The sequence below is a fragment of the Pholcus phalangioides genome, unplaced genomic scaffold (assembly GCF_987345545.1).
Source record: "Pholcus phalangioides strain wild (caught in Gottingen) unplaced genomic scaffold, Ppha-v1.0 ptg000015l_1, whole genome shotgun sequence".
Classification (NCBI taxonomy): Eukaryota; Metazoa; Arthropoda; class Arachnida; order Araneae; family Pholcidae; genus Pholcus; species Pholcus phalangioides.
The window spans coordinates 83,279,117-83,303,032 of record NW_028301608.1 but is presented as its reverse complement, the minus strand read 5'-3'; the positions used below and the strand labels follow the sequence as shown (position 1 = coordinate 83,303,032).

Here is a 23,916-nt window from a genome sequence, read left to right as displayed (position 1 = left end):
CTGGGAAAAAACAGCAGAAGCTGTTAAGATGTTAGAAACAGCTTACATGGATGGTACTATGGGAAAAACTGAAGTGTACGGATATTTTTTTACTAGCTAGCTACAAAGAAAATTGTACAACAGCGCTAAAAGCCCTATTCGTGAGAGATGTGTCCCACCCAGACTATTCACCTGATTAGCTCAGCGTGACTTTTCTTTATTGCTATGTGAAGAGAGATCTGAAATGAAAATGTTTTGCCAATGTGGATGAGATGCACGCAAAAATGGAGAAAAAATTCATCTGTTATGATGCCCGACACGCTGTCGAGCATCACAACAAATGAATTTTGCGAATGTTTTCAACAATGGAAGAAATGACTCTCGACAAGTGCATTAGCTCTAATGGGGCAGTGGAATTAAATTTTTGTAAAAAAAACTGAATAAACAAATTTAAAAAAAGACATTACAGTTACTTTTGGGTACCTCATATTTATGATCGAGTTACGCGTTTCATATGCAAGAAAACTCCATTTCAGAAGTGGGAAAGGCAGATGCTTGAATTTTGGAGTTTATGTAAGTATAATGCCTGCAACAGGAGCTGATATATGTGGAGGTGATTTTCCCAAAACAAAATATACACAATATTGCCACAAATGCCATAATTTATGAAATTTTTGTAACTTCTATATGCTAATATTACATTCAATCAATCCGTTGAAAATTACCTGTATCAACTTTTTGATTAAATAACAAACTCAAGAAAACTTTAACTAAAACACGTAAAAAAATCGAAACGGAAAAAAAATGGGGAATGTCTTGTAAAATACAGGAGAAACACAGGATGTATGGTCACCTTATTCACAAAAATTAGTAAAACCCCTGGCCCGTGATCAGTGCATATATTCAACTAGTAAACATACAGGAGCGATATAATAGCATGGTAAAAAGACAATCTCAGAAGAATGTTGCCTATCTGAATTAATACAGCAGTACCACTGTACTCATCGGTAACTTTTTAAAAAGTTCTAAAAATCCAATGGATATTTATGATACCAATAAAATGAAAAATCACCTATTAAAACGCTGAATTTCATGAGCTCCAAATAGCTTTTCTTGTTTAAGCAGCGTCAGAGCTTTTAATCTTTGCCAAGCATCATTGACTTCCTAGAATTAGAGGGGAAAATTCAAATTAAGTGTGCGGAAATAAAAAAAATTACAATCAAATAACCAGTTATGGAAAAAAATATATGAAGTTTACCTCTTTCCTTTTCAGAATAGTTTCATTTTCAGGATGACCTTCATTGACAAGTTTGTCGGCTTGTTCATTGACTTCTTGAACTCTAAACTCTTGACTGGCCATATCCTAAAACATGGAAGAAAATTGTTAATTTATCGATACTAATTAATATTATCTTACATTTTGTCAACAATATCAAAGATGATCTAAATAAGATCTTTTTATTGAATCTCATGTTAAAGTGGTTCACATTCTAAAGTTTTTGAAAAATACTATATCAACATCTATCCAAATCATTTTGTTTATGTCTAGTCAACTCACCCAACTCATATAAATAGTATTTTGTATAAGAAGGCAATAAGTCAGAATATTTTCTGATTTTACATTCTATTCTGTACATCTACAAATATATCAAGTTGAATTTATAATGCACACACATGTAGTTTATTTTTTTGACAAAATCTATACATTAAAATTCACCTTTTGAAATTCATCAAACTTTCTCTGAAGAACTTCAACATGTTCTAGATCTTGGCCAAATTCATCTGTAGTCACAAATGCTTCCTGATAGTAAAAATGGAATGTTAAAATCGTGACAAATTAATCAAGTCATGAAAAGTTATACAAACAAGTAAAATAAAAATTCAAAATTAGACTTTTTCACTTTTTGAAAATATTGATATCCTATAAAAATCAATATCATTCAGTACAGTGTGAAAACACAATACTGAGCAGTGCTAAGTGTTAAGTTTTTATGTGTGTGTGTAATAAATACTTTGGCTCACAAAATGTAGTTTACAATATAGCCTTGTAATGCTGTCTGGTAAGACTAGTTCAGTAATCTTTTTTCCATATGTTCCATGATCGTAAGTTGAATATTTATTCGCAAGTTAGACCTTTTAAAACCTATTCAACTTTTATTATTTTCAAGAGACATTCAGTGGCATAAATACAACTTCATACATAAAGGATATAATACAAATCAATAGAAAGAATAAATAATCTCATTTTATAAGGTAATACTAGAAATTTTTTTTTTTTAAAATAGAGTTCTTTTTTAGTTTAATACTTTTCATTCAACAGTAATAAATTACATTAAATTGAAATAATAAGTTACCTTGTCATTAATCCAAAACATCATTTCATCACATTGTCGCAAAAACTGAACCAAGACAAGTGCTTGTTGTAGTTTGAGACCTTTGTCCGCAAGACGAGAAAGCAACAGTTCCCACAAAGCATGAAGTTCATTGAGACGATGCTGCAATAATTAATAATCTTTACTACACGTCAGTAATGAAAAACTCATATTCTACATTTTTTTTCCACCATGTCAATTAACAAATACATATATATCAATATCATAATCAAAAGAATAACTCAACTTCGCAATGAAAAATTCAAAAATTCGGACTCCAGAGAAAGTGCAAACTGAAAACTACTCAATCATATAAACATAAAAAAAAATTTACATCATGTTATTTTATACTATTTGTACTACTGATGCATTTATTGAAAAAAACACACATACCCTAATCACATCTGAAGCAAAATGTTTCTGATTGATGAGTTCTAATCCAGTGTTGTCTAAAGCTACTATTGCATTACTATGTGCTGCTACCTCTGATTCAAAGGCTTGGTGCTTCTGAATTTTTGCCTGTAAAATCCACAAAATAATTAAATAAAAATCTAACTAGTCAAAACACAGATAACATTATGAAAATATAAAAACTAGATTTATATGTATGTTAATCTTTGTTTTCAGCTCAAAATATCACCAAATCCATATAATTTTTACACAAGCTTTTAAAAATTAATTATTCAAGATACAATTTTTCAATGGTCTCGAAATACTGAAAATCTAAAAAAAGCTAGTGAAAAACTAAACAACTTCTTTCTTTGAAGTGTTATGTCAGATTAAACTTGAACACATTTTTTTTATTTTGTTTTACATGGAAGGCTGTTCTTGAACAGTTTCAAATTAATTATTTTAATGATTAAATAATTTTTAAAATTTATTACTTTAATAATTAAATAGTTATTTTTGTTTTAGTAAAATACTTTTTAATATGTAATATAGGCCTATCTATTGCAGACAATGGCTAACTCCAACGAATAAATTAACTCACTCAAATAAAGACATTTCCTTTTCTAGTTTACAGTAATTTTATTCACCCCTCCCCTACTTGAATTTGGTCAATAAATTTTGAAAAAATTTAGATGCATTTCTCAAATTACAAAAATCTTAATAGATGAAACATAAACCAGTTAGATAAGCACAAATTTCTCACTACAAGTGAGAAAGGTCATTAGGCCCACAACTCTTAATGTTCCCCTTTCAGAAAAAAAAATATCAAGCACCACTTTCACCTTAATATTGACAAAGATTTTTCATAATTGGTATAGTTTAGTTTATATTTTTAAGCAGTGCCATTGTCTAAATAATAGTTGATTTGAATATTTTTCATAAATAAACCTGTAAATTTGTAGGATCTTTATAGCTTTCATCTGACGCAGCTTGGAGCTTCTCATTAATCCACGATTCCAATTCGTCAGCATCTCTCTTAAAATACTGAAATCGTCTTGAATCTTCAAGTATCGTTCGTTTATTCCGAGCCGCAACTTTGAATTCGGAATATCGACCTAAAACTTGGTCCCTGCGACCTTGGATATCATCTACAGTCTCTAAAACTTTGATTTCTCTGGGCTGAAACTCCATGTTGAAGGTGTGGATGCACCTAAGATAATGGAAAATGTTTTACATTACACAAAATTCACATTAAACTGGGACAAACAAATACTTTCAACCTTTGATAAATAGAATTTAAAAACAGTAATTAATACTAATCACAGATTTCAAATATATATTATTTTAATTTATAAAAATAGTATTACACCCAGGGTTGACAAAGCCTATGTGCCTGGTCATGAATTGAATTACACAGAAAATCAGAATTACAATGTCAAATATTGGTAATTTGGGTCATGAAATTTGGAGTGTCAAATTTGAAAACTACACTTGACTTTTAAAATGCATGCGAAGAAGAGAGGATAAGGTTCAACAACCCCCCACATTAGTTATGTGAATAATGTAAAACTCGAATATGTTGATCAAGAAACATTATTTAAATGTCTTTCTACCATTCCTACATGCTACCAGTCGGGATATTTTATACTTTTGTACAGCAAATGAGATATACGTTTACCAGAGATATACGTTTCTTACTTCCACAGTAAATTTAGCAATAGTGTACATGTTTTATTTTTAAAATAAGTCCCTCAATTATAAATGGCTTTTTTAATGTTTATTATACACATTTTTTGTGCCTAAACTTCCGGGCCTTTGTAATGAACATAAAAACTTTCAATTTATGCCATCAAAAAATATGTATCAAGTTATTAATATTAAGTGCATTCTTAAAACTAGGTCAAGACAGTAACTTAGTAGTCAAGAAAAATTCACTCAATTGTCTCTACGAATGAAAAAAAAGTATAACGGCATGAACCTAATTAGACTTCCTGTTAGCTCTTAATTGCTGGAAATATGAAAAGTGGACTATAAAATCTTGATTTTTCTAGTGGTTCTACACCAGAGGGTGCTAGAATGTAAATTGAATATCAATAGGGAGTGCGAAAATGTTAATCAAAATCAATAGGAAGTTACACTCCAGTAAAACTGCCAATAATTATTGTTATCAAGTAAATAAAAGTTTAATGCTTAATGTAAAGTAAGAACGGGAGACGTTAATGTGTGCACTAAATTTAAAGGTACGAAAGAATAATGCTTCATAAATAAAAAAAAAACCCTCAAAATCTCTTTTATGCATTATCAATCTTGTTTATAGATATCCCGTAATTAAGAAAACCCAAACTGGTATTTGTGAGGTCAACTACAACTGAGGAATTTGACCGCTATAAACAAATACCAATCTCGCTAATGATTCTAACCACATCAATGATCGACCTCAACGAAATATATAAGATTTTTTTGAATAACATGCACGAAAGGGGAGAAGTTAAAAATTTTGTGACAAAATAAAAGTTAAAAGTCCACATCAACAAACTCAAGGGCTGACCCGGGGATGAAAAAAAAAACAAATAGATCGAATACAAAAGCCAATTTTTTCCGATAAAAAAGGGCTTATAATCATACAATAAAATATTTATTTCAGTAATTTTCAATTTTTAAAAACAAAATACTCGCCTCCTAATTGGTAAATATAGACGCCGAAAAGGAGTCAAAAATAACCAACGCCCAGTTATGTACTAGCCACACCAAGTTGATTCAGTGCATCAATGATGCTCATCTATCACAACGCATGCGCAGATACAATTTTAGCAGATGACGTAGCGGCAGATCCTTGCCAATCAATAAAATTGAAATTAATTAAAAATAAAATAAAATTACCCTAAAAAGTACATTTACTTATAGGATTAATAAATGAAGAAATAGAGTTAGTTACACAAATGCTACAAAGAATTTAAATTTCTAATTTTTATGGATAAAAAACATGCTGAAAATAGTAACACCAGCTTTTTGGGCAGCACCATGATCAACATCATCATCATCATCTAGGTTTTCACATGGTTAAAGGACCTTTCGATGTTGGCTGTTGAACTTTGGACGCGTGAGTGAATTATAAATTTCATTATGGCACCGGGTAAACGATTGTTACTACTTTCGAGCTCCAGGACGTTCGGAGGCGATTGGCTAGAATATGCCCGAGAGTTCGTTTCGGATTTCTTTGCCAAGTACGTGTGCTATCAAAGACTCACTCTAATTGATTACACTGAACCCTGTTTTCCTAGGAGTAGGTTTTTCGTGCCGCGTATGACGTGAATTACCCAGCGCGACACGCTAAAGCCGGGTTTTCCTAGGAGCAGGTTTCCTGTACCGCGCGCAACGTGATTCGCCCAGCGTGACACGCCGTCCACTCACCAATAAGAAAAGCAGCGCGACTGTTTTTCCTTCAGAGTGCAATACGCCTCACGTCAGCGCTTTACGTCGGGCGTGATTGGCCGACTGCTTCTGGAGGAGTCAAATGCGTCAGGCGCCGCGCGTTTTGCCGATGTTCTCTTCACTCTTGTGTGTTTTCTATCCCTTCACTGGAAAAAATTGAACCGTTTTTTTTCACTGAATTACTAAATCACTTGTGCACTTGCCAACTAAAGCCATGTAAATGGCCTTTATCGTTTGCTTACGTTGTATTGTACTTGGCAACTTGAAATTTAACCAACTTAATCACTTACCGCATGTAAACAAGCCTTTCCCTTCAAACCGGAGTATGCAGCCGACAGAGTTGCTGATGCCAAGGTCATATACTATAATATAGCCTCCCTGATCTCATGCGACAGACTAGGAAAACACAAACGTGTAGTGTAATTATGTAACACGTTTCTGCCACTGCAAAATGGTCTAATTCAGTTCACGTTAATTTATAGCGTGAAAAAGCAAAAAGATGATAACCGTCCCGGGTCCCAGGGCTAGATCCCTGTCAGCCCCCCCCCCCCATTTTGGGACCATGACTATAACCATAGAAAACCAACTTCAGCCAACCACCACTGTGGTACCAGTGGGATTCAAACCCGTGACCCCCATGATGAGAGTCTGTCAGGATGACCACTTGACCACCACAGTGGCTCTGACATCTGAAAAGTGGGGTTGAAGTGCCAGTCCATATGAGTTGTTGAAAATCCTTGGAGAGGGTTTTAAACCCACTTTTTCCACTTCCCATGTAAACAGGGTCTTATAGTCATGACATTAAAGCTCTATTTTCTTAGGAGCAGATTTTCTGAGCCGCATGCAATGAGAATCGCCCAGCATGGCATGCTGTCCATTCACCAACAGGAAAAGCGGTACAATGGTTTTCCTACAGAGTACAACACGCCACCACTTTACGTCTGGCATGATTGGTCAACTCCTTCTAGAGTTGTCAAACGTGTCATGAGCCATGCATTTGATCTGGTGTTTTATCTGATTGAATATTTGGTGTTCTCACAGCAACAAAACTTTGAGATCTTTTTCTTGAGTGGAGGCCAATTCACAATTGATACCTCGAAACTTCAATCTATTAAAAGCTATGTAGACTCTGAGCAAAAATCTGCCGTAATCGATTGTGGGTTTATATTGTTATAGAACTTTTCCACACAGGGAAACTATTTCTGATAGAGAAACATCTCTGAATTCTGACATAGCAGGTTGGTAGCATTCCTCGTTGCACCAGACTGGCACTCAAACTGTATCACAGATATTGTAGTTCAAGAAGATAGTTCACATACAGTGGTGTTGGAGCTGGGTGCACTCTAGATGCTCGGGCGCCTACGGTAATTTGTGGCACAGGTCCAAATAACATCAGAACTGATTTAAAAGAAAACTACATAAAGCTCAAGACTAGCACCTACAGGTTCAAAAGACTTCAGATGCCCCTGCTCACATGAAAAGATTACATGCATCATACATTTGGTTTTGTATGTAATCTACGAACGTATCGAATTTAATAATTTGTAGACAAAACTTTTATTTCTGATGTATTGCATCTAGCTGAGAATGCAACCAGATAAGTGGAAAGTTTATGAAGAAGGAAGGAATACAATGCACTGGGTAAAAGTTAAACGAATAATTGCCTGTGTTTCAGAATTTTTTCTTATGGGGTGTACGAATATTAGAATTTCACGGATGCAGCTTATATGTTAAAAAAAATGCCCCTGGTGCAGCCTGCGATACTGTAGCTGACCATTATATCGGTCTTCAAATAAATAGAAGTTGTTGCCCTCTAATGGTTTACATTAATTTAATATCTGATTTTGTAAAGTTTATTTTGTCTGGTGTTTTCAACATTATTTTTGAATACTTGACAAAATAAATAGTTTTTACATTTCTAGTTGAACTGTTTTCTACTCTTGTGTTTGTAAATTCAAGAATATGTATATTTTGCACTATAAAAATATTAATTTTTTTATTACTTTTCTATTCACAGATCTAATGTTAAAAAGATTTTATTTGTTCCATATGCATCAAGGAATTATGACAAATATGCTTCAAAGGTAAAAGAAGGATTTCAACCTATAGGTTGGTTTGACTTATATATTAAATCTGTCATTTTCCAAGTTACGGTATGGAATTTAAGCTACATTGTAAGTTAAAAGATTTTAATGTATTTTAACCTACAGCAAAGAGTTGCTATGTGTTGCTTTTACTGTAAGTCTATTTATTCTCTGAGAAAAAATTTTGTTTAGTCCAAAGGGGCATATTATCTACGTGTGAAAATATTATCTATGAATAATGAGAAATGTTAATGAAAGAAAGGGTTTGTTGGTCATATTTTTGTTGAAAAACGTAGATTTTTTCTACTCGTATCTATATACCAAAAATAAATAAAAAAATTACATATTCACAGATTTTTTCAAAACTATTTCTATTCTAATTTCTTGGATGAAAAGATGCCAGTAATAAACAGTGGGGTGTATAGCCTACATCAACGAATTAAGATTTTTTTTTCTAAATGTGTAATTCATGAATTCCACTCAGAAAAATATGCTGTTTATAAGAAGAAAAAGTTGCAGTGTAGAGAGGGTGCTGTACATATATATAGAGAAAAGTATTTGAACCTCAATTTTATCTGGTTTTACAGGAAAATTTGCTACTAACAATTCATTGAAAAAAATCAACTGATTATTAATCTCCATGTATATTTTTAAATGAGTGACAAAAAATTAGTGACCAAAAGAGGAAAAAGTCTGGGAACAAGTTTTCTTAGTCTCTCGTACTCTCGGTCATAATTTTACCAAACACTTTGTGATGTATCTGCAAAGCAAAGGAATATATATATATATATATATGCTAGCTGAGTATATTCAATTATAATTAGTCAAATTCCATTATAACGAACTTCAAGAGACAGGAGAAATCACTTCGTTATAACGAAATTTTGTTATAAAGGAACTCCAGGTTTTTGCATTGTTCCCATCTAAATTTATCTGGAGGATTAGAAAAATGTTCGTTAAAATGAGATTTTCTCTATATCGGTATTTGTTAAAACAGGATTTGACTAGTATAGATGGTATTGGATTTATAAATCAATGCATATCTCATCTCTAAATTTTTTCATTTATCAAATTAAGGCTTAGGGGTCATTCAAGTATTACGTCAGCATCGAGGGGGGGGGGTTTCCGATTTGCTGACTTGATGACAGGGGGGGGGGGGTTGGGATGATGCTTACGCCATCAACCACCCTTTATGAAGATATGAAATATTTTTAATGGCATCTTATTCGGTGCGCCAAAAATGAAAAAAACCTTTCGATAGCTATTCAGCACCTGAACTAACATTCTCCCTATTGATAAGTCCCCTATAGAGCTACTTTAGTGATCTCTAAATGTTTCACGGATCGTTCAAGGGCTCTCGAAATATGTCCAGGCCACTTAAATGCTCTGGAACTGTGTCACGCAAGTGATCTGTAATTATGCCTTAAGTAATCTGGGAATGTTCCGCGGGCAACTTGAGTGATGTAGAACCGCACTGGGGGTTGTTTAAGTGCTCTAAAACTGTGCCACATGTCACTCAAGGGATCTCTAAATGTGCTGCCACAGATCGTTTAAGTGTTCTGGAACTGTGTCGCAGGTTACTTAAGTGATCTTTGAATGGGAAAGTGATCTTTGAGGCCTACTTCAGTGATCTGAAAATGTGCCACGGCCACTTAAATGCTCTGGAATTGTGCCACTTGTCATAAGCAATTTGTAAATGTACCGCTTAGTTCATTTTACAAAATTGGGTTTGATGGGGCAAGCCACATCAGATAACCTTCAGGGCGACATTTGGTCTGCTGGTCAATTGCTTACCATACACAGCGGGTCACAATGAATTTCTTAAAGAGAAATTTTGAGTTCTAAGCCTTCAAATAGCATTAAAATCAACCGAAATTGATTATACTAACATACAAAGGTATTTTCTTTTGAAATGTTAATTTTTTTTTTAAATATTTTTTTGCTTTAAAAAATAATTTTTCATCTGGGGAGGCACACGAGGCCCCCCCCCACTTCTTTCGTTTCTGATCCCACCAATATGTGTTAGGAAGGGGGTGGGCAGTTCTGACAAGGGGTGGTCAAAAATGGCTAAAAATTTGCTGACGTAATATTGAATGGCCCCTTAGCTAAATTTGTCATTTTACACCATAGGCATTGGAAGAATCAATGACTGAGCCCGCTGATCTAATGTAAATGCATATATACAGTGTATAGTATTTTACTGGCGAAATGTTGTTCCTAGAGGCGTACTTCCAATTAGAAAAGTTTCAAAATAATGTGCTGCACTCAGATATGTCATTCATGTCTTAAGGTATTGTATAGTTATTAAAATAAAAAAACTTTTTTATACAGTCCCCGTGTGCTCCAAAACCGAATTAGAAAGTTATTGTCTGGTTTCTCCTGATCTCAATTAAAAAAATTCCATGTTTCTAAGTGCAATATTCACTGGGGCATTTCGAAAAACGGAGGAAAGTTGGGTAAAAACATCATTAAATATTGATAAACCATTTTTCCTGCATATAAAGCTGTTTTTTTTCTAACTTTCCTCCACTTTTCTAATTTGAATATCTCAGTGAATATTGCACTTAGAAATGTGGAATTTTTTTAGTTGGCATCAGGAGAGACAATGACAACAACATTCTAATTGGGTTTTGAGCACAGGGATTGTATAAAAAGTTAATTTTTTTCATTTTAATAACTATACAACCCCTAGAGAAATGAATGACACATCTGAGTACTAGACATTATTCAGTTATTTGCCAACTTTTTCTAATCGGAAGTTTGCCTCTAGGATCAATGGTTTGCCAGAAAAATGCCACAAGTCCTGTTTGCTATGCATCATGTATATGAATTTACATCATTATCATGCCACCCCTTCCCCCAGCCTTTAAAGTCTACCTCTGCTTATGTTTCACTGTATAATATGAAAGTCATCAAAATTTATATTGATGTCTGTAGATAAATCAATGTTTCTCTGAGGAACTGAAATGAATGTGGCCTGTCTTGCTGGAATATATTATTTATAAACTCTTATATAAGTATTTTATAAATTGTACAACACACTCTCTTTCATTGGTTAATTTTAAAGTATGATATTTAGTTCTATTGGTTCTTTATAGATCTTGTTGTGGAAAGTATCCATGAAAAAGCTGATTCAGTGAGAGCTATTGAAGAAGCTGAGGGGATCTTTATAGGTAAAAAAAAAAAATAGATTTAATTTTTCTCGTGTAAAAAATAACTCCATGTTCAATCAAATAATTTAGCAAATCATAAATTTTTGGTCACTGGTTGTTTTAGTTCCATAATTTTTCTGGACAAAAATTGTTGGATAAATACTAATATGTTCACTCTGAAGATGTGAAATGTGAAAATATTCAGGGTTCCCAGGCTGAAATTACAAAAAGTAATGGCTTATAGTGAGAGAGACACACATGATTAGTTTTAAATTTTTGTTGCATTAAAGATGGCAACTTTTTAAGTTTATTTGCAGGTCAAAGTTAAATGTGAGTACTTTCATTGGTTCTGCAGCATAGGTTGAGGTACAGGAAAAGCTGAGTGTCAATGACGAAGTCTATTGATTCAATGTACTTTCATACATATGAATTGACAGCATTAGCCTTCCAAGTTCATCTCCGCTTATGCTCTGCAGATGTCCAAACAGTACTTGATTTCTTGTCAAGTGTTCAGTAACATTGGAGGTGCTATTAAATTCAATTGCTGCAGGAGTATGCTGTTTTAATGATAGGCTGTTAAATGAGAGGTTTTTCATTCCATTTAGTTCATACATGCCATGTAACATACATAATCCACTAGTTTAAATTTATCTAGCCAAAGCAAGTTTTGAACCTTTTGGTTGTGGCATCCACATGCTGACTTTGGCAATCAGTGTATGACTGCTGTTGAAAGCACAAAGCAGCTATTGACAGTGCACCCTTGTTAGAAAACTTAGAGCAATCCCCCTATTGATGCCACAGCACTTTCTTAACTGAGCATTTGGGAGGGGGGGGGGGTCTCTCAGTATGAGCCATAACTTTTAGATATCTTTAGCTCAAACACTACACTTTGATCTTAAGGGCCGAGCCAAAAGGCCGAGAAGCAATTAGCTCAAACACTGTCATCCTGTATTTTTTTAACCCTTTAAATTAAAAAAAATAAATTCATCTTTGCTTTTTAGTTTCATTGTCTGCCACTGTAGTGGTCAAGTGGTCATAGTGATGGACTCACATCGTGGGGACCCAGGTTCAAGCCCCACCGCCACCACAATGGCGGTCGGCTGAAGTTGGTTTTCTGTGGTTCCCAACTTTAAGGCGCAAATGCGAGCCGATCTCCCTGTTAAAAAGTCTCGCCACAGAGAGCAACAGACTTACAAACAGTACAAATATTCAGTCTTTACACTTCATTCACTTCACTTCTGAGATATAGATGGCAGCACTAAAAAATCATACACAACACTAGATACACACTCAGACTGTTAGGTACACATACTTATACTTCCGGCACAACTTACTAGGTAGTAAATTGCCCATGGCGATAGACCCGAGTTATGCTCGGCTTGAAAAAAAAGAAAAAAAGGTTTCATTGTCTAATTACAAACACCACTTCATATGCCTTCCACTTCTACCACTTTGAACGTATACTCAGGCACTAATAAAAGTTTTATGGGCACATTTAGTACATATACATTTCGGCATACACCGATTTATAAATTCCACAGTGAAAGGCTTTTATTTCTTTTTGTTTTTCTTTAAAGAAAAATTAGTTATAGTTTGATACATATTAATGCAAAATCACTATCTGAGAAGAAACTGCAAAAAAAAAAAATTTCTTGAAGGTCAGCAAGAAAATGGTAATGATTCTGGAAATGAATCTGAAATCCACTTTTCTAAGGTAATAAAAATCATGCAGGCCAGCATTTCTCTAAGTTATGGCCCAAGACCATGACATTGGTGGTCTGCAGGACTTTATAATTTGATTCTAACTGAATGAAAAACTATTCAGTTCTAATCTATCTGAGTTGAAATGAAAATTTACCTTCATAATAAGATTCACCATACCTCAACAAGAAAAATGCAGGAAATGGCAATGCTTAATACAGGATATTTAAAATATTAAATTTACGACAAATTTGCTAAATACTACTAAAATTGCTGGGAGGAAGATAAAGAGCTATTGCAAATTGCAAACCACGATTAATTTCATGAAAAACATTGAAATGACTAGGTGACCATATTTCATTGATAAAAATGCAGAAAACTAGGATCTTAATTGCTTTAAAATATAGGAGAGGGGTTGACACATCTCTCCAAAAACATAAGTTGGCAAAATCACCAATTGTTCTTAAAATTGTTTAAAAATTAACTATAGAAGGAATGAACACAAGAAGCTGAATACACGTATTCTTCCTTCTCTTAATGGAAGGGGAAATGAAGAGCTACTGGAAATTGCAATGAATTGAAATACTGTGCGGGGAATAAATGTTAAACCTGACAAATATGAGAGATGAAAATTTATAATTATAGCTATAATTATTTATATACTTGTGAAATTTATTTTCTCTCTTTGTGTGTGTGTTCTCTATACAAATCTACAATTGACAGAGAAACCTCTTAATAGGATCACTCTCATTAGATACAATCATCAGATATAAAACCACCAAAGAAAACAAACATTTTTTTTGAATATCCATTGGGCATTCACAGTTGAGAAAGTATGACAGAGTATACTTTACAATGGGTGGGATTTTCAAGTATCGATACCATTGTAAACACTTGCTACTGGAACCAGACTCAGAATAGTAATGGCGAAGAACCTCAAGAGGAAAGCTAAAGATCAGCATTTCCACGCAATAAAACACTACCTTTTGTCTATGCTTCATATATCATTATTAGTTTTTTATTTATTGTTACTATTATTTTATGATTTAATGCAAAACATTTTTTTTTTGTTTGAAAGCTTTCTAGCATGCAGACCTTGTTTAAGAGTCTTAAGTTGTCTATTCTGAAAAAAAATTTCTCTACCTTTTAGAAAAAAGTTATTTTCAAAATATCTTTTTGGTTGAGCTACTGTTAATATTAATATGCACGTATATTTCACTTCATTTTTTCAGGTGGAGGCAACACTTTTTTATTGCTGAAAACTCTATATGATAGAGGTTTGATCGAGCCAATTCGAAAACGTATTTTGCAAGTAAGTATCAGATAAACTTGTTATCTAATACTTAAATGTGTTAAATTTCATTTGAACAAGCTGATAGAAAATTGGTATGAGTTTCTTGTATCTGGGTGGATATGAATAAACCTTATTATACAATACATCAGAGTGTCATAAATCTAGACAAAATTATTTTCTTATTATTTAATTATTAACCCTTAGATACTAAAACTGGGAAATCTTTTGTAAACCAAACTTATATCTTTAGTTACAATTTTTTTTTATCTTCCTCTACAACATCTTTGTTCTTTCTAGGCATTTTGTACTGATAAAAAATAAAATATAACAGTTAGCTCCAGATTTATTAAGACTTTTTTTGTATGTTATACATTAATGTGTAATAGATAAATTATATATATAAATGTGAAAACTAGCAGCATTAATATGAAAACTTGCAAAAGCCTCAGCAGCCCCTTAGAGGCTAAGGGTTATTGCATTTTTTAATTAGTTTCTCTGATTTGAATATGGTTTTATTGGCTTTTTTGGAGTTTGGTGGAGATTTTTATTCAAATTACCCATCCCTTCTAACAGGAAATATGGTGGCAATATTTTTAAATTGTATAAGAGTTACTCTTCTTCGAAGAGGGGAGAGACGCCACCAGAACTGATTGGTAAAAACCCTACTGCAGCTATGCCTACTGTGGATAGTCAGGTAACTAAAAATCGGAATCAGGTATCAGAAAAATTTCCTGACACAGAGGTACAACAAAAAAATGGTGACATGGCCATGGAAGAATTGTTACCACAGGGAGTCTCCCATTGAGGGTTTAGCACACCAACCTCTCGATGAGTATAAAAAAAGCCTGGCATTCGGAATCGGCAATAAGTAATAGGTCCCGGTCTAAATTAGCCCTCGCGTGCAGAAAATTACCTTGGTGTAACAAAAATGATCAAATGATCAGTTAACTTAACTGTGGTCTTTCACCTCAGACTATCTTGCTTTCCATGGGGTGCCAAGATGTATAAACTAAGATTAACACTGTTAAAACTTGTCATAAAGATGTTTATCAGCTCAGTGTTTCTCCAATAAGTAAGGGAAGTGATTGATAACGTAAGTGATGAGACAGATTTAATCCCATCACATTGTTAATATATTCACTTTTGAGCAATATACTGCATATGAATATTCATGACAAACTTACCTAGCTAAGTGTAGCAATTTTTCTAAGCAAAAGAGGTGAAACTACGAATTCAATTATTCACAATATGACTGATAGTAATTTAAATAACTTACATTTGTTTTAAAAAAAAGTTGTTATATTGAGTTGTTGTTATGCAGTAGGTAAACCATGACCTCTAACACAAGCACACACTGAATGTGATTTCGTTATATTCAATAAATTTACGGCTTTATACTAAATCATTTAGACGAAAGCACAAATATGTCACTAAATTTAAACAATAACAAACATAAGAACTATGAATTTTTAATAAGGTCTTTGAAGTTTCAGGTGATTTAATTTTTTTTCTGACACAAAGCACTTTGCAAACTTTCAGAATGCTAAGTTTTTTAATTAATGAATGGTCAATTTATTTTTATTTCTCCATTGCTGATAGGACTTTGTGCCTTATATGGGAATTAGTGCTGGCACCAATGTGGCTACAATAAGTATATGCACAACAAATGACATGCCAATATGCTATCCGCCAACGTTTGATGCATTGCAGCTTGTAAAATTTAATATAAATCCACATTATGTTGATCCTGATCCATCAAGTAAACACATGGGGGTAAGAGTTTTTGTTTATGCATTCATTGAAATTTGTTTTACAATGATGAAAGATTGAAATAAGAAAGAAGGTTGTCTTTAATGTTTTTAAGTTTTGTGCAAGTGCGTGTGTGCACAGCGAAATGTAAGTGTATGAATGCCTTTATTTAGTATGAATAAACTCCATACACTACATAGTTACTTTACTTCTTTACTACTCTGCTCTTTACATTCTGAAAATAGAAAAAATCCCCATTGTCCCTTCCTGCATATCTAGAAGGTCCTATATTGCAGGTGGTGCACAACCTTTTCAGTCTGAGGCCTGATATGCGAAATAGGTACTGCTCACAGGTCACACACTAGAGCACTTGTGGTGTTTTGTGCATCAAAATTTTTTTGGGACCACCTTTGGCTGAAAAGATATCAACCTTTTCTGTTGATAGATTGCTCATTCCTGCTATACTGCTATTCCCTGATGTATGCTATATCACCCACTTTGGGAAAACTATCATAGTGTAAGGATTTCTCTATAGTGGTAACTATGTATATTGGCATTTCTGTATAGGGTTATGATATCAAGTGACCTCATACCCAGAATGACTGGCTTAAATATGAAAGTTAAACAAGTGTTTCCCAAAGTCGGAAATATCTCCTCCTGGTGGGTGATAGAAGCTATGGACTTAACATAGGATCCTATGGGTTCACTTGAGTTGGGGGGGGGGGAGGAGATGCATAGGCAGAAATAGACTTGTAAGTCTGGTGGGGCATGGTTATTATTGCTGGGGGGGGGGGGACACGGTGATGTCAATTCATCTATACATATATGCATTAGATCAGGCGACTTCACCTTTGATGCTTGCCCCCCCCCCCCCATATTTCCGCCCATGGGGTGATGAGAAAAATAAATTTCTGATGAAGGGAGCGATGGAACAAAATGTTTGGGAAACTATGAGTTAAACTATGATACTATGATGATATTAACCCTTTCATTGAAAATGGAATATCTTGGAAGCTGAATATCTTGTTTTATCTGTGCGTACCTTAATCCTTTAACACAAGAAAGATGGACAGAGTCTGTGTGACCTTTTTGCAAAATCTATATAGTTTGTGTTGGGAAAGGGAATTTTGTCTGTTCATATGATGTGCTTTTATTTCAATAGTCAACAACCATATTTGCGTACATTTTTCTCATCTCAGGAAACTAGGGAAGAAAGAATACGAGAATACCTTGAAAACGATGATGTCCCACCAGTTCTCGTAAGTATCAGCAGGAACATAAGTTGATTGTATCTTCTGAAAATTCATTATTCATAAATATTTTTCTAAATATAATTTTTTTAAATATACCATTCCAATCTTATGTTTTATATCAAAAGAATCAATCTTTTTAGTTTCACATTTTCAATACCTTTCATTCATCTTGGTAAAAAATTGAATTTTTTTTTTTTGAATTACTTTGATACCTCAGGGGCTGAAAGAAGGTAGTATTCTATTGATTGAAGATCAAAAAGCCACTTTAATAGGAATCAGTGCAGCAAAATTGTTTGAAAAGTAAGCTTATTTATTGTTTTTATTATTGATCAGTTATTCCTTGATTGCATGTTTTGTTATGATGATGAATCTTTCATTGTCTGGGCTTATTTTTTTAGTCATTTCCAAGGACAAATTGAAATAATAGAGTTAAAAATTTTAAACCATTCTCATGGGTTTGTAATAATTTTACTTAAAGAAAAAACAAATTAACAGAGAGAAAGATAGAAAGTCTTTAAAACCATGGAAATTGAGAATACAAAATTCTATTCTTAAGTGGAGGATTAGCTACTGTGAGCCAAGAGCGAATTTCAAGAATGGTATCCTGTTCAGTCACTAATATTAAAATGATACGAACATTTATTTATTAAATACAAATACAACACCACAACAGGCAAATTGCCCAACAAGGTGGCTGACTTAAGAACATCATGGATCCCTGAGCCCTTTTTTACCCTACCTACTACTGCTACACCACACATGAACCCCGCCCACAACCCCCCGCGGAACCCCCAACAAATCGGTACATGCGGGAATGTGCGTGTACGTGTAGTGAAACCTGACGTGAAGTTTTTTTTTGTTTTTCTGTAATGCTTGTTATGTGTAGTGCTGCCATCTGCCACCAGTTTTTCTAACTATGAGTGAAGTGTTATGATTGAATGATTTTTCGTTGTAGGACTGTTGCTCTCTGTGGCGAGACTTTTTAATGGGGAGATCGGCTCGCATTTGCGCCTTGAAGTTGGGAACCACAGAAAACCAACTTCAGCCGACCACCACTGTGGGGTTCGAACCCGGATCCTCGCATCGCGAGTCCGTCACTATAACCACTCGACCACCACAGTGGCTTAAAATGAAATATAAATGTTTTATAATTTATTACATAATTGAACTAAAAATTTATGATAAGTCTGTTATGGCAGGAACTTTTTGTCTGCAAGTGCGAGTTCTCGTTATAATGGACAAGGTTGAATTGTTAAAAGGTTGATTTTTCAAACATTTGAGTACGGATATGAAGCCGACCTAATAGGTGATGCGCCATGATAGAAAACACAAACACGTAGCATGATAAAATGCTGACGCACAATTATCCTATTTTGTGTAGCGCAAAAATACCTGCTCCAAGGAAAACATGGCTAAAGTCATCTTGCATTCCAACTGGACAAGCAGTAGCATTGTTTATAACTAGCAAAGTTCATTGTTTTCATGTAAAGAAAGTAAGTTTCAAGTGTATGCCAAGTGCTGAGACATTTTTTCTTTGTCGAAGTGAATGTTATATAGTAAGGTCTATTGAATCGGGTAGCGTATTTTGGTTTGTTACACAAAGAGTACCAAATGTGACTCAAAGCCATCAGGTACTAAGCTATGACTGGCAAGAATAACACTAAATTCATGTCATCAATAATTTTTTTATTTATTTTGCAATAATTGGTTCTTACAATTGACTTTTAGGTTCTAGTTCTACTTTTTTTTAAGGTGTAACTTTTTTTCTTATTTTTCAGAAACAAAGATGCAGTTACTTTTGCTCCTGGTGATGATCTGAGTTTTCTACCAATCTCTTGAATCTCTTACAAAGTTTCAAGAGCCAACATCTCTAAATTCATATTGTACAAATGTATGACATAAAGTATTTTTCCTAATTTATTTTGTCATTCCTCCCCACCTCTCAGATTAAGTCCTTGGAAAAAATTTTATTTCCTTACAAGTACAGATGCTTTGCAATTGAGATAAAAATTCAGGCGATACGATGAAAATTTCCAGTGCCTGTGCCTCAGATGAATCACCCGATGAATAAAGAGTAACAATGTTTAGTTCTGCACAGCACAAACACTCAAATACAACGAGAGAGATGTTGTTACTACGAGTATGTCTTCTGCCTATGATTCTAGGTTTTCAACTGTAGGCTCATTTACACAGGCTAAGTAATTTAGCAGTAATGTTTTAAAGTGTGTTCATATGTTTTTAAATAAGTGATTTAGTAGTTAAGGGGCCATTCAAGTATTACATAAGCAGATTTTCAGCCATTTTTGACCCTCCCCCCCCCCCCCGTCATCAAAAGTCAGCAAAATTTTGTCAGCAGCTTAGAATGTTTCATATCTTCAAAAGGGGTAGTTGATGACATAAGCAACCTTCAAACCCCTTCCCCCCTTGTCATCAAAAGTCAGCAAAACACTGACCCCTCCCCCCTGTCAGCAAAATTTCATCAGCAGCTTAGAATGTTTCATATCTTCAAAAGGGGTGGTTGTTGATGACGTAAGCAACCTTCAAATTCCCTCCTCACTTGTCATCAAAAGTCAGCAAATCTGAAACCCCCTCCCCCCCTACCCTCGATGCTGACGTAATACTTGAATGACCCATAAGTAGACAAGTAGAATAGAATTTAGTCTATTTTCAATTAAGTGGGCACTATGGGCATGGCCTTGTATTGTCCAATGACCATTCATTACCTGTTACATACATTAGAAGGGACTTGCTGGAATGTAGAACTTGTCCGAATGCATTATCAAGAAAACGGGTTGCTTCTGTTAATTGACACATTTTCTGGTGACTTTTAATTGACACATTTTTGCTGGTAACAGTAGACTTAAGTAGGTGTGAAGGATGAGGCCACAAAACAAAATAAAAATTTCTGTTACTCTTGACTTTAACTTCTTAACTCTTTTAAAATTCTTTCTATGATGGGGAACCTCCTAACATTCAGATATTGTAACCCTCTGTGGCCTAGAGTTTTGGCACACCCCCCAATCCAATAAGGGGTGGAGTGAATCTGGTGTTCCGAACCAGAAGAGGGCACTTAGTTCTTCCTTTAAATGCTAATTAAAAATCAAACAGAGGCAAACTGCATGCTTGCTGCCATGGGAATATAGCCCTGATAGCCCATCCACTGTGGTTTCCCCGCATACAGAAGTTGTACTGCAAATTGGTCCTCAATCTTCAAGTGCCTGTGACGCAATTGTAATTTTTTTTTTGCTGGGAAGCAGTCACTATTGTCTGAATTTAATGTCAAATTCCTTTTTGTTACCATGAAATATCAGTTTGATAGTCATTTTCATGAGCGAATGTAAACCTGACAAGTGCCAGGGTGCCCACAGACACTGAGGAGAAGTTTTAGAGGGCTGCAAAATACTCCAGTTTGTCAGACTAGACAAGGCCAGGGCTCTATCCCTTCTGTGATATTAACCCTTTACCCATGTGGGTTGGGGCATGCTAAGGAGGCCTGTCCTTGACTGGCAATCACCAGTTCAATTAATAATTTATACATTTAATCACAGCTGAAACTGATTGTTGCAGTGATAGAACATAGGGTTTTCAATATGAAGGTTGCTGTATGAATCTAGCTTCTATATACAGGGTGATTATAAAAAAAATATCCCGACATATGGGCCCCTAACTATCATACCATTCACAGAAACTGAATGAAATTTTGGCATAAGGTATTTTGATGTATGTGCTCAAGAATAATATGGAAAACAACAGTGTCACTCAAACAGTTACGGTTACAGTGAGAAAATTTCGAAAATATCAAATGGCAACACCAAGTTTTTTGTATTGGAATGTGATTTCGATTGTGAAAAACCCTAAATAGCATTCGAACGGCAACTGTAGCATGAAAATGACCGGCGGTAGATAGTCTAAAAGTTAGGACAACCAATAAGGACAGAGAAGCAGCATAAAATAAAGCATTTTATTGTGTTTCACAAATTTTCCACATGACCTTGTGGAGGACTAATCAGGCTGGGATCTCAGCCGAAGAAACGGTGTGATGAATGAAACGAACATTAATGCTCTGGTGCACGGCAAAGTCCTTTTTACTTTTTCCTTGCCTAGCTCCGGGGATTTTCGTGCTACAGGTGCCATTCCAATGCTATTTAGTGTTTTTCAGTATGGAGATCGCATTCCAATACAAAAAACTTGGTGTTGCCATTTGATATTTTCGAAATTTTCTCACTGTAACCGTAACTGTTTGAGTGACACTGTTGTTTTCCATATCATTCTTGAGCGCATACCTCAAAATACCTTATGCCAAAATTTTATTCAGTTTCTGTGAATGGTATGATAGTTAGGGGCCCATATGTCGGGGTAGCTTTTTTATAATCACCCCGTATATACCTCCTCTAAGATGCCGAAGCAGTAGTGTAACTAGGATGAGACAACCGGCTCCAGAGCTGAATGGGGGGGGGCCCTCACAAAAAAAATATACGTATTTCGCAACCTTTGCAAGAACCCCAAGAAGGCACACTACAGTCCTGTGCCAAAGACAGGAAAATTTCCTACAACTGTATATTATTCAATCATTACACTTCATGCAGGGTTAGAAAAATTTATGGCAGATGACAGCACTATACACATAACAAACATTACACAGAAACAAACTTCACGGAAAGTTCACTACATGCACGCATTCCAACATTTACCAATTTGTTAGATGTTCTGCAGAGGAATATGGACAAGGGGTATGTCTGGTTTAGTAGTAGCCTAGTCAGGAAAAATTGTCAGATGGCGAGAAATGGATTCGACTGCCCTAATTCGTTAATCGGGATCAGACATATAAGAATCATTAATATATAGATATTATACTTCATAAATTATAGCAGTGAACATGGCGAGACAGGTATGAAACTCTTGTAGGTAGGGTTACTAGATGCCCCCTTTTTGCTATTTCAAGCGTCCTGTAACATTATGGAAAATTCCTCTACAGGTTTCCTGAATTGTTTTTCTTTTTTTTCTTAGAATTTGTTTTTCCCACTTCGAAACATTCCCTTTATTGACATGAGTGATTTTGTGGTTTTTTCCATTGACCAATAGCCGTTGCAATTCCCAGAAATTTAATTTTTGCTGTTCTGTGTGTTGAGGAAAATATAGGTGATATGGCCTGTTTTACTTGTCGAAATTGTTAAGATCTGTTGTGGAAATTGGGAAAAGTGGCGTCACTACGGGTGCGCGCGCAGGTGGCCTCCTTTCTCAGTTTTTGAATCTGGTGACCCTACCCGTAGGGCCGCGACCGTCGGGAGCTGCCACAGCTCTCATTATAGTTGTTATCTTCATATTGGTTCTCATAAGTCAAATCGCGACTGTGATATGACTGCTCCCCCCCCCCCCAAAAACCAATATGACACTGAAACCAGAAACAGATGTGCCGCCTTCCGGACAGAAAAAACAGTAATTGTACTAATCGTCGGCCTTCGTCCGTGACAAATATATGAAGCTTTTTGGATCAAGTGGTATTTCCCCTTTTTTAAGGGACGTACAAATCGTATCCAAGGTAACCAATATGGCGACTTCCTGCGCGACTCATGAAACAAATCTAGATTAAACAAACGTAGAAATGAATCTTTTTTCCCCCTTTTTTGATGGGCGCTAGATATTTCGAAAATTTTCGAGTTCAAGCGATCGACTGTTTTTGCTTCAACAAATGCTTATAATTAAAGCTGCGGAATTTCTCTAATTCACTTTATGTACCCTTAATTAATTTTAAAACGTCAAATATATGAATTGATGCAGTTGGATATTAAAAAGAAATAAGGGGGCATAAAAAGACGTTAATTTTCTTACACAAGATGATATAAATATAAAGTTTAAATCAGCGTTACTGCGTGAATACCCAACTCAAAGTAGGCCCGCTTAATTATATTACATTTAATTTTCTGGGCTCCATATCTCTAAGTGAACATTATTTCAAAAATCAAGTATTAATTTTTTTAAATTATTGTGATGGAAAACTCCACTAAATTTCCGCATTTCTGCGGTGAAATCGGCGATTTTAACATGTTCAAACATTTATAAAAAGTGTTATTTTCGGTATTTTCAACGAAGCAAACTTTTTCCTAAGGAAAAATTTTAATCCACTGTAATTTGCAGTTTCTCTAATATCAATAATTGGTGACTGCTAATTTTTGGTAGTGTTTTCCTGAGAGGAGAAATAAAGTTATACATATATTTATTATACACTCAACCCTGTTTTTGTGCGGTGGATAGGGACCGCATAAAAAAAATCGCACAAAACTTCACGAGTAGCTATAAAAAAGGTTTTTCGCAACACATTTAAAAAATATTTTTTTTATGCGGTGGATAGGGACCACATAAAAAAAGTCTCACGTAGAAAATAACTCAAAATCTTAAGAAATAACTAGATATTGCTTTTTTAAACGAAATCAAGAGACGAGGCTGGGCAGCTACTTGGAATCTCGCCAAACCTTTTGGAATCTGATTTAGAAAATAAACATGCGAACATTT

At 34.7% G+C, this 23,916-nt stretch overlaps 2 protein-coding genes across 3 annotated transcripts in view; one reads left to right on the top strand and one right to left on the bottom strand.

The window, feature by feature from the left end:
• alpha-Spec (alpha spectrin) overlaps positions 1-5,525 on the bottom strand; it is a 44,735-nt gene extending 39,210 nt beyond the window's left edge. For both annotated transcript variants that reach the window (XM_089244580.1, XM_089244581.1), the window contains exons 1-7: positions 5,418-5,525; positions 3,690-3,951; positions 2,745-2,870; positions 2,334-2,474; positions 1,697-1,780; positions 1,238-1,342; positions 1,052-1,143 (exon numbers count right to left, since the gene is read on the bottom strand). In XM_089244580.1, coding sequence (XP_089100706.1) covers positions 1,052-1,143; positions 1,238-1,342; positions 1,697-1,780; positions 2,334-2,474; positions 2,745-2,870; positions 3,690-3,932 — 791 coding nt within the window. In that variant the 5' untranslated portion in view covers positions 3,933-3,951; positions 5,418-5,525. The remainder of the gene's footprint in view (positions 1-1,051; positions 1,144-1,237; positions 1,343-1,696; positions 1,781-2,333; positions 2,475-2,744; positions 2,871-3,689; positions 3,952-5,417) is intronic.
• A 268-nt stretch (positions 5,526-5,793) lies between these two features.
• On the top strand, positions 5,794-19,322 carry LOC149076859 (alpha-aspartyl dipeptidase). The gene is made up of 8 exons (XM_089244582.1): positions 5,794-5,965; positions 8,191-8,282; positions 11,356-11,430; positions 14,343-14,422; positions 16,004-16,177; positions 17,353-17,412; positions 17,624-17,706; positions 19,185-19,322. Exons 1-8 carry the CDS (start codon positions 5,865-5,867, stop codon positions 19,243-19,245), a joined length of 726 nt encoding a protein of 241 aa, XP_089100708.1. The 5' UTR covers positions 5,794-5,864; the 3' UTR covers positions 19,246-19,322.
• The last annotated feature ends 4,594 nt before the right edge of the window (positions 19,323-23,916 follow it).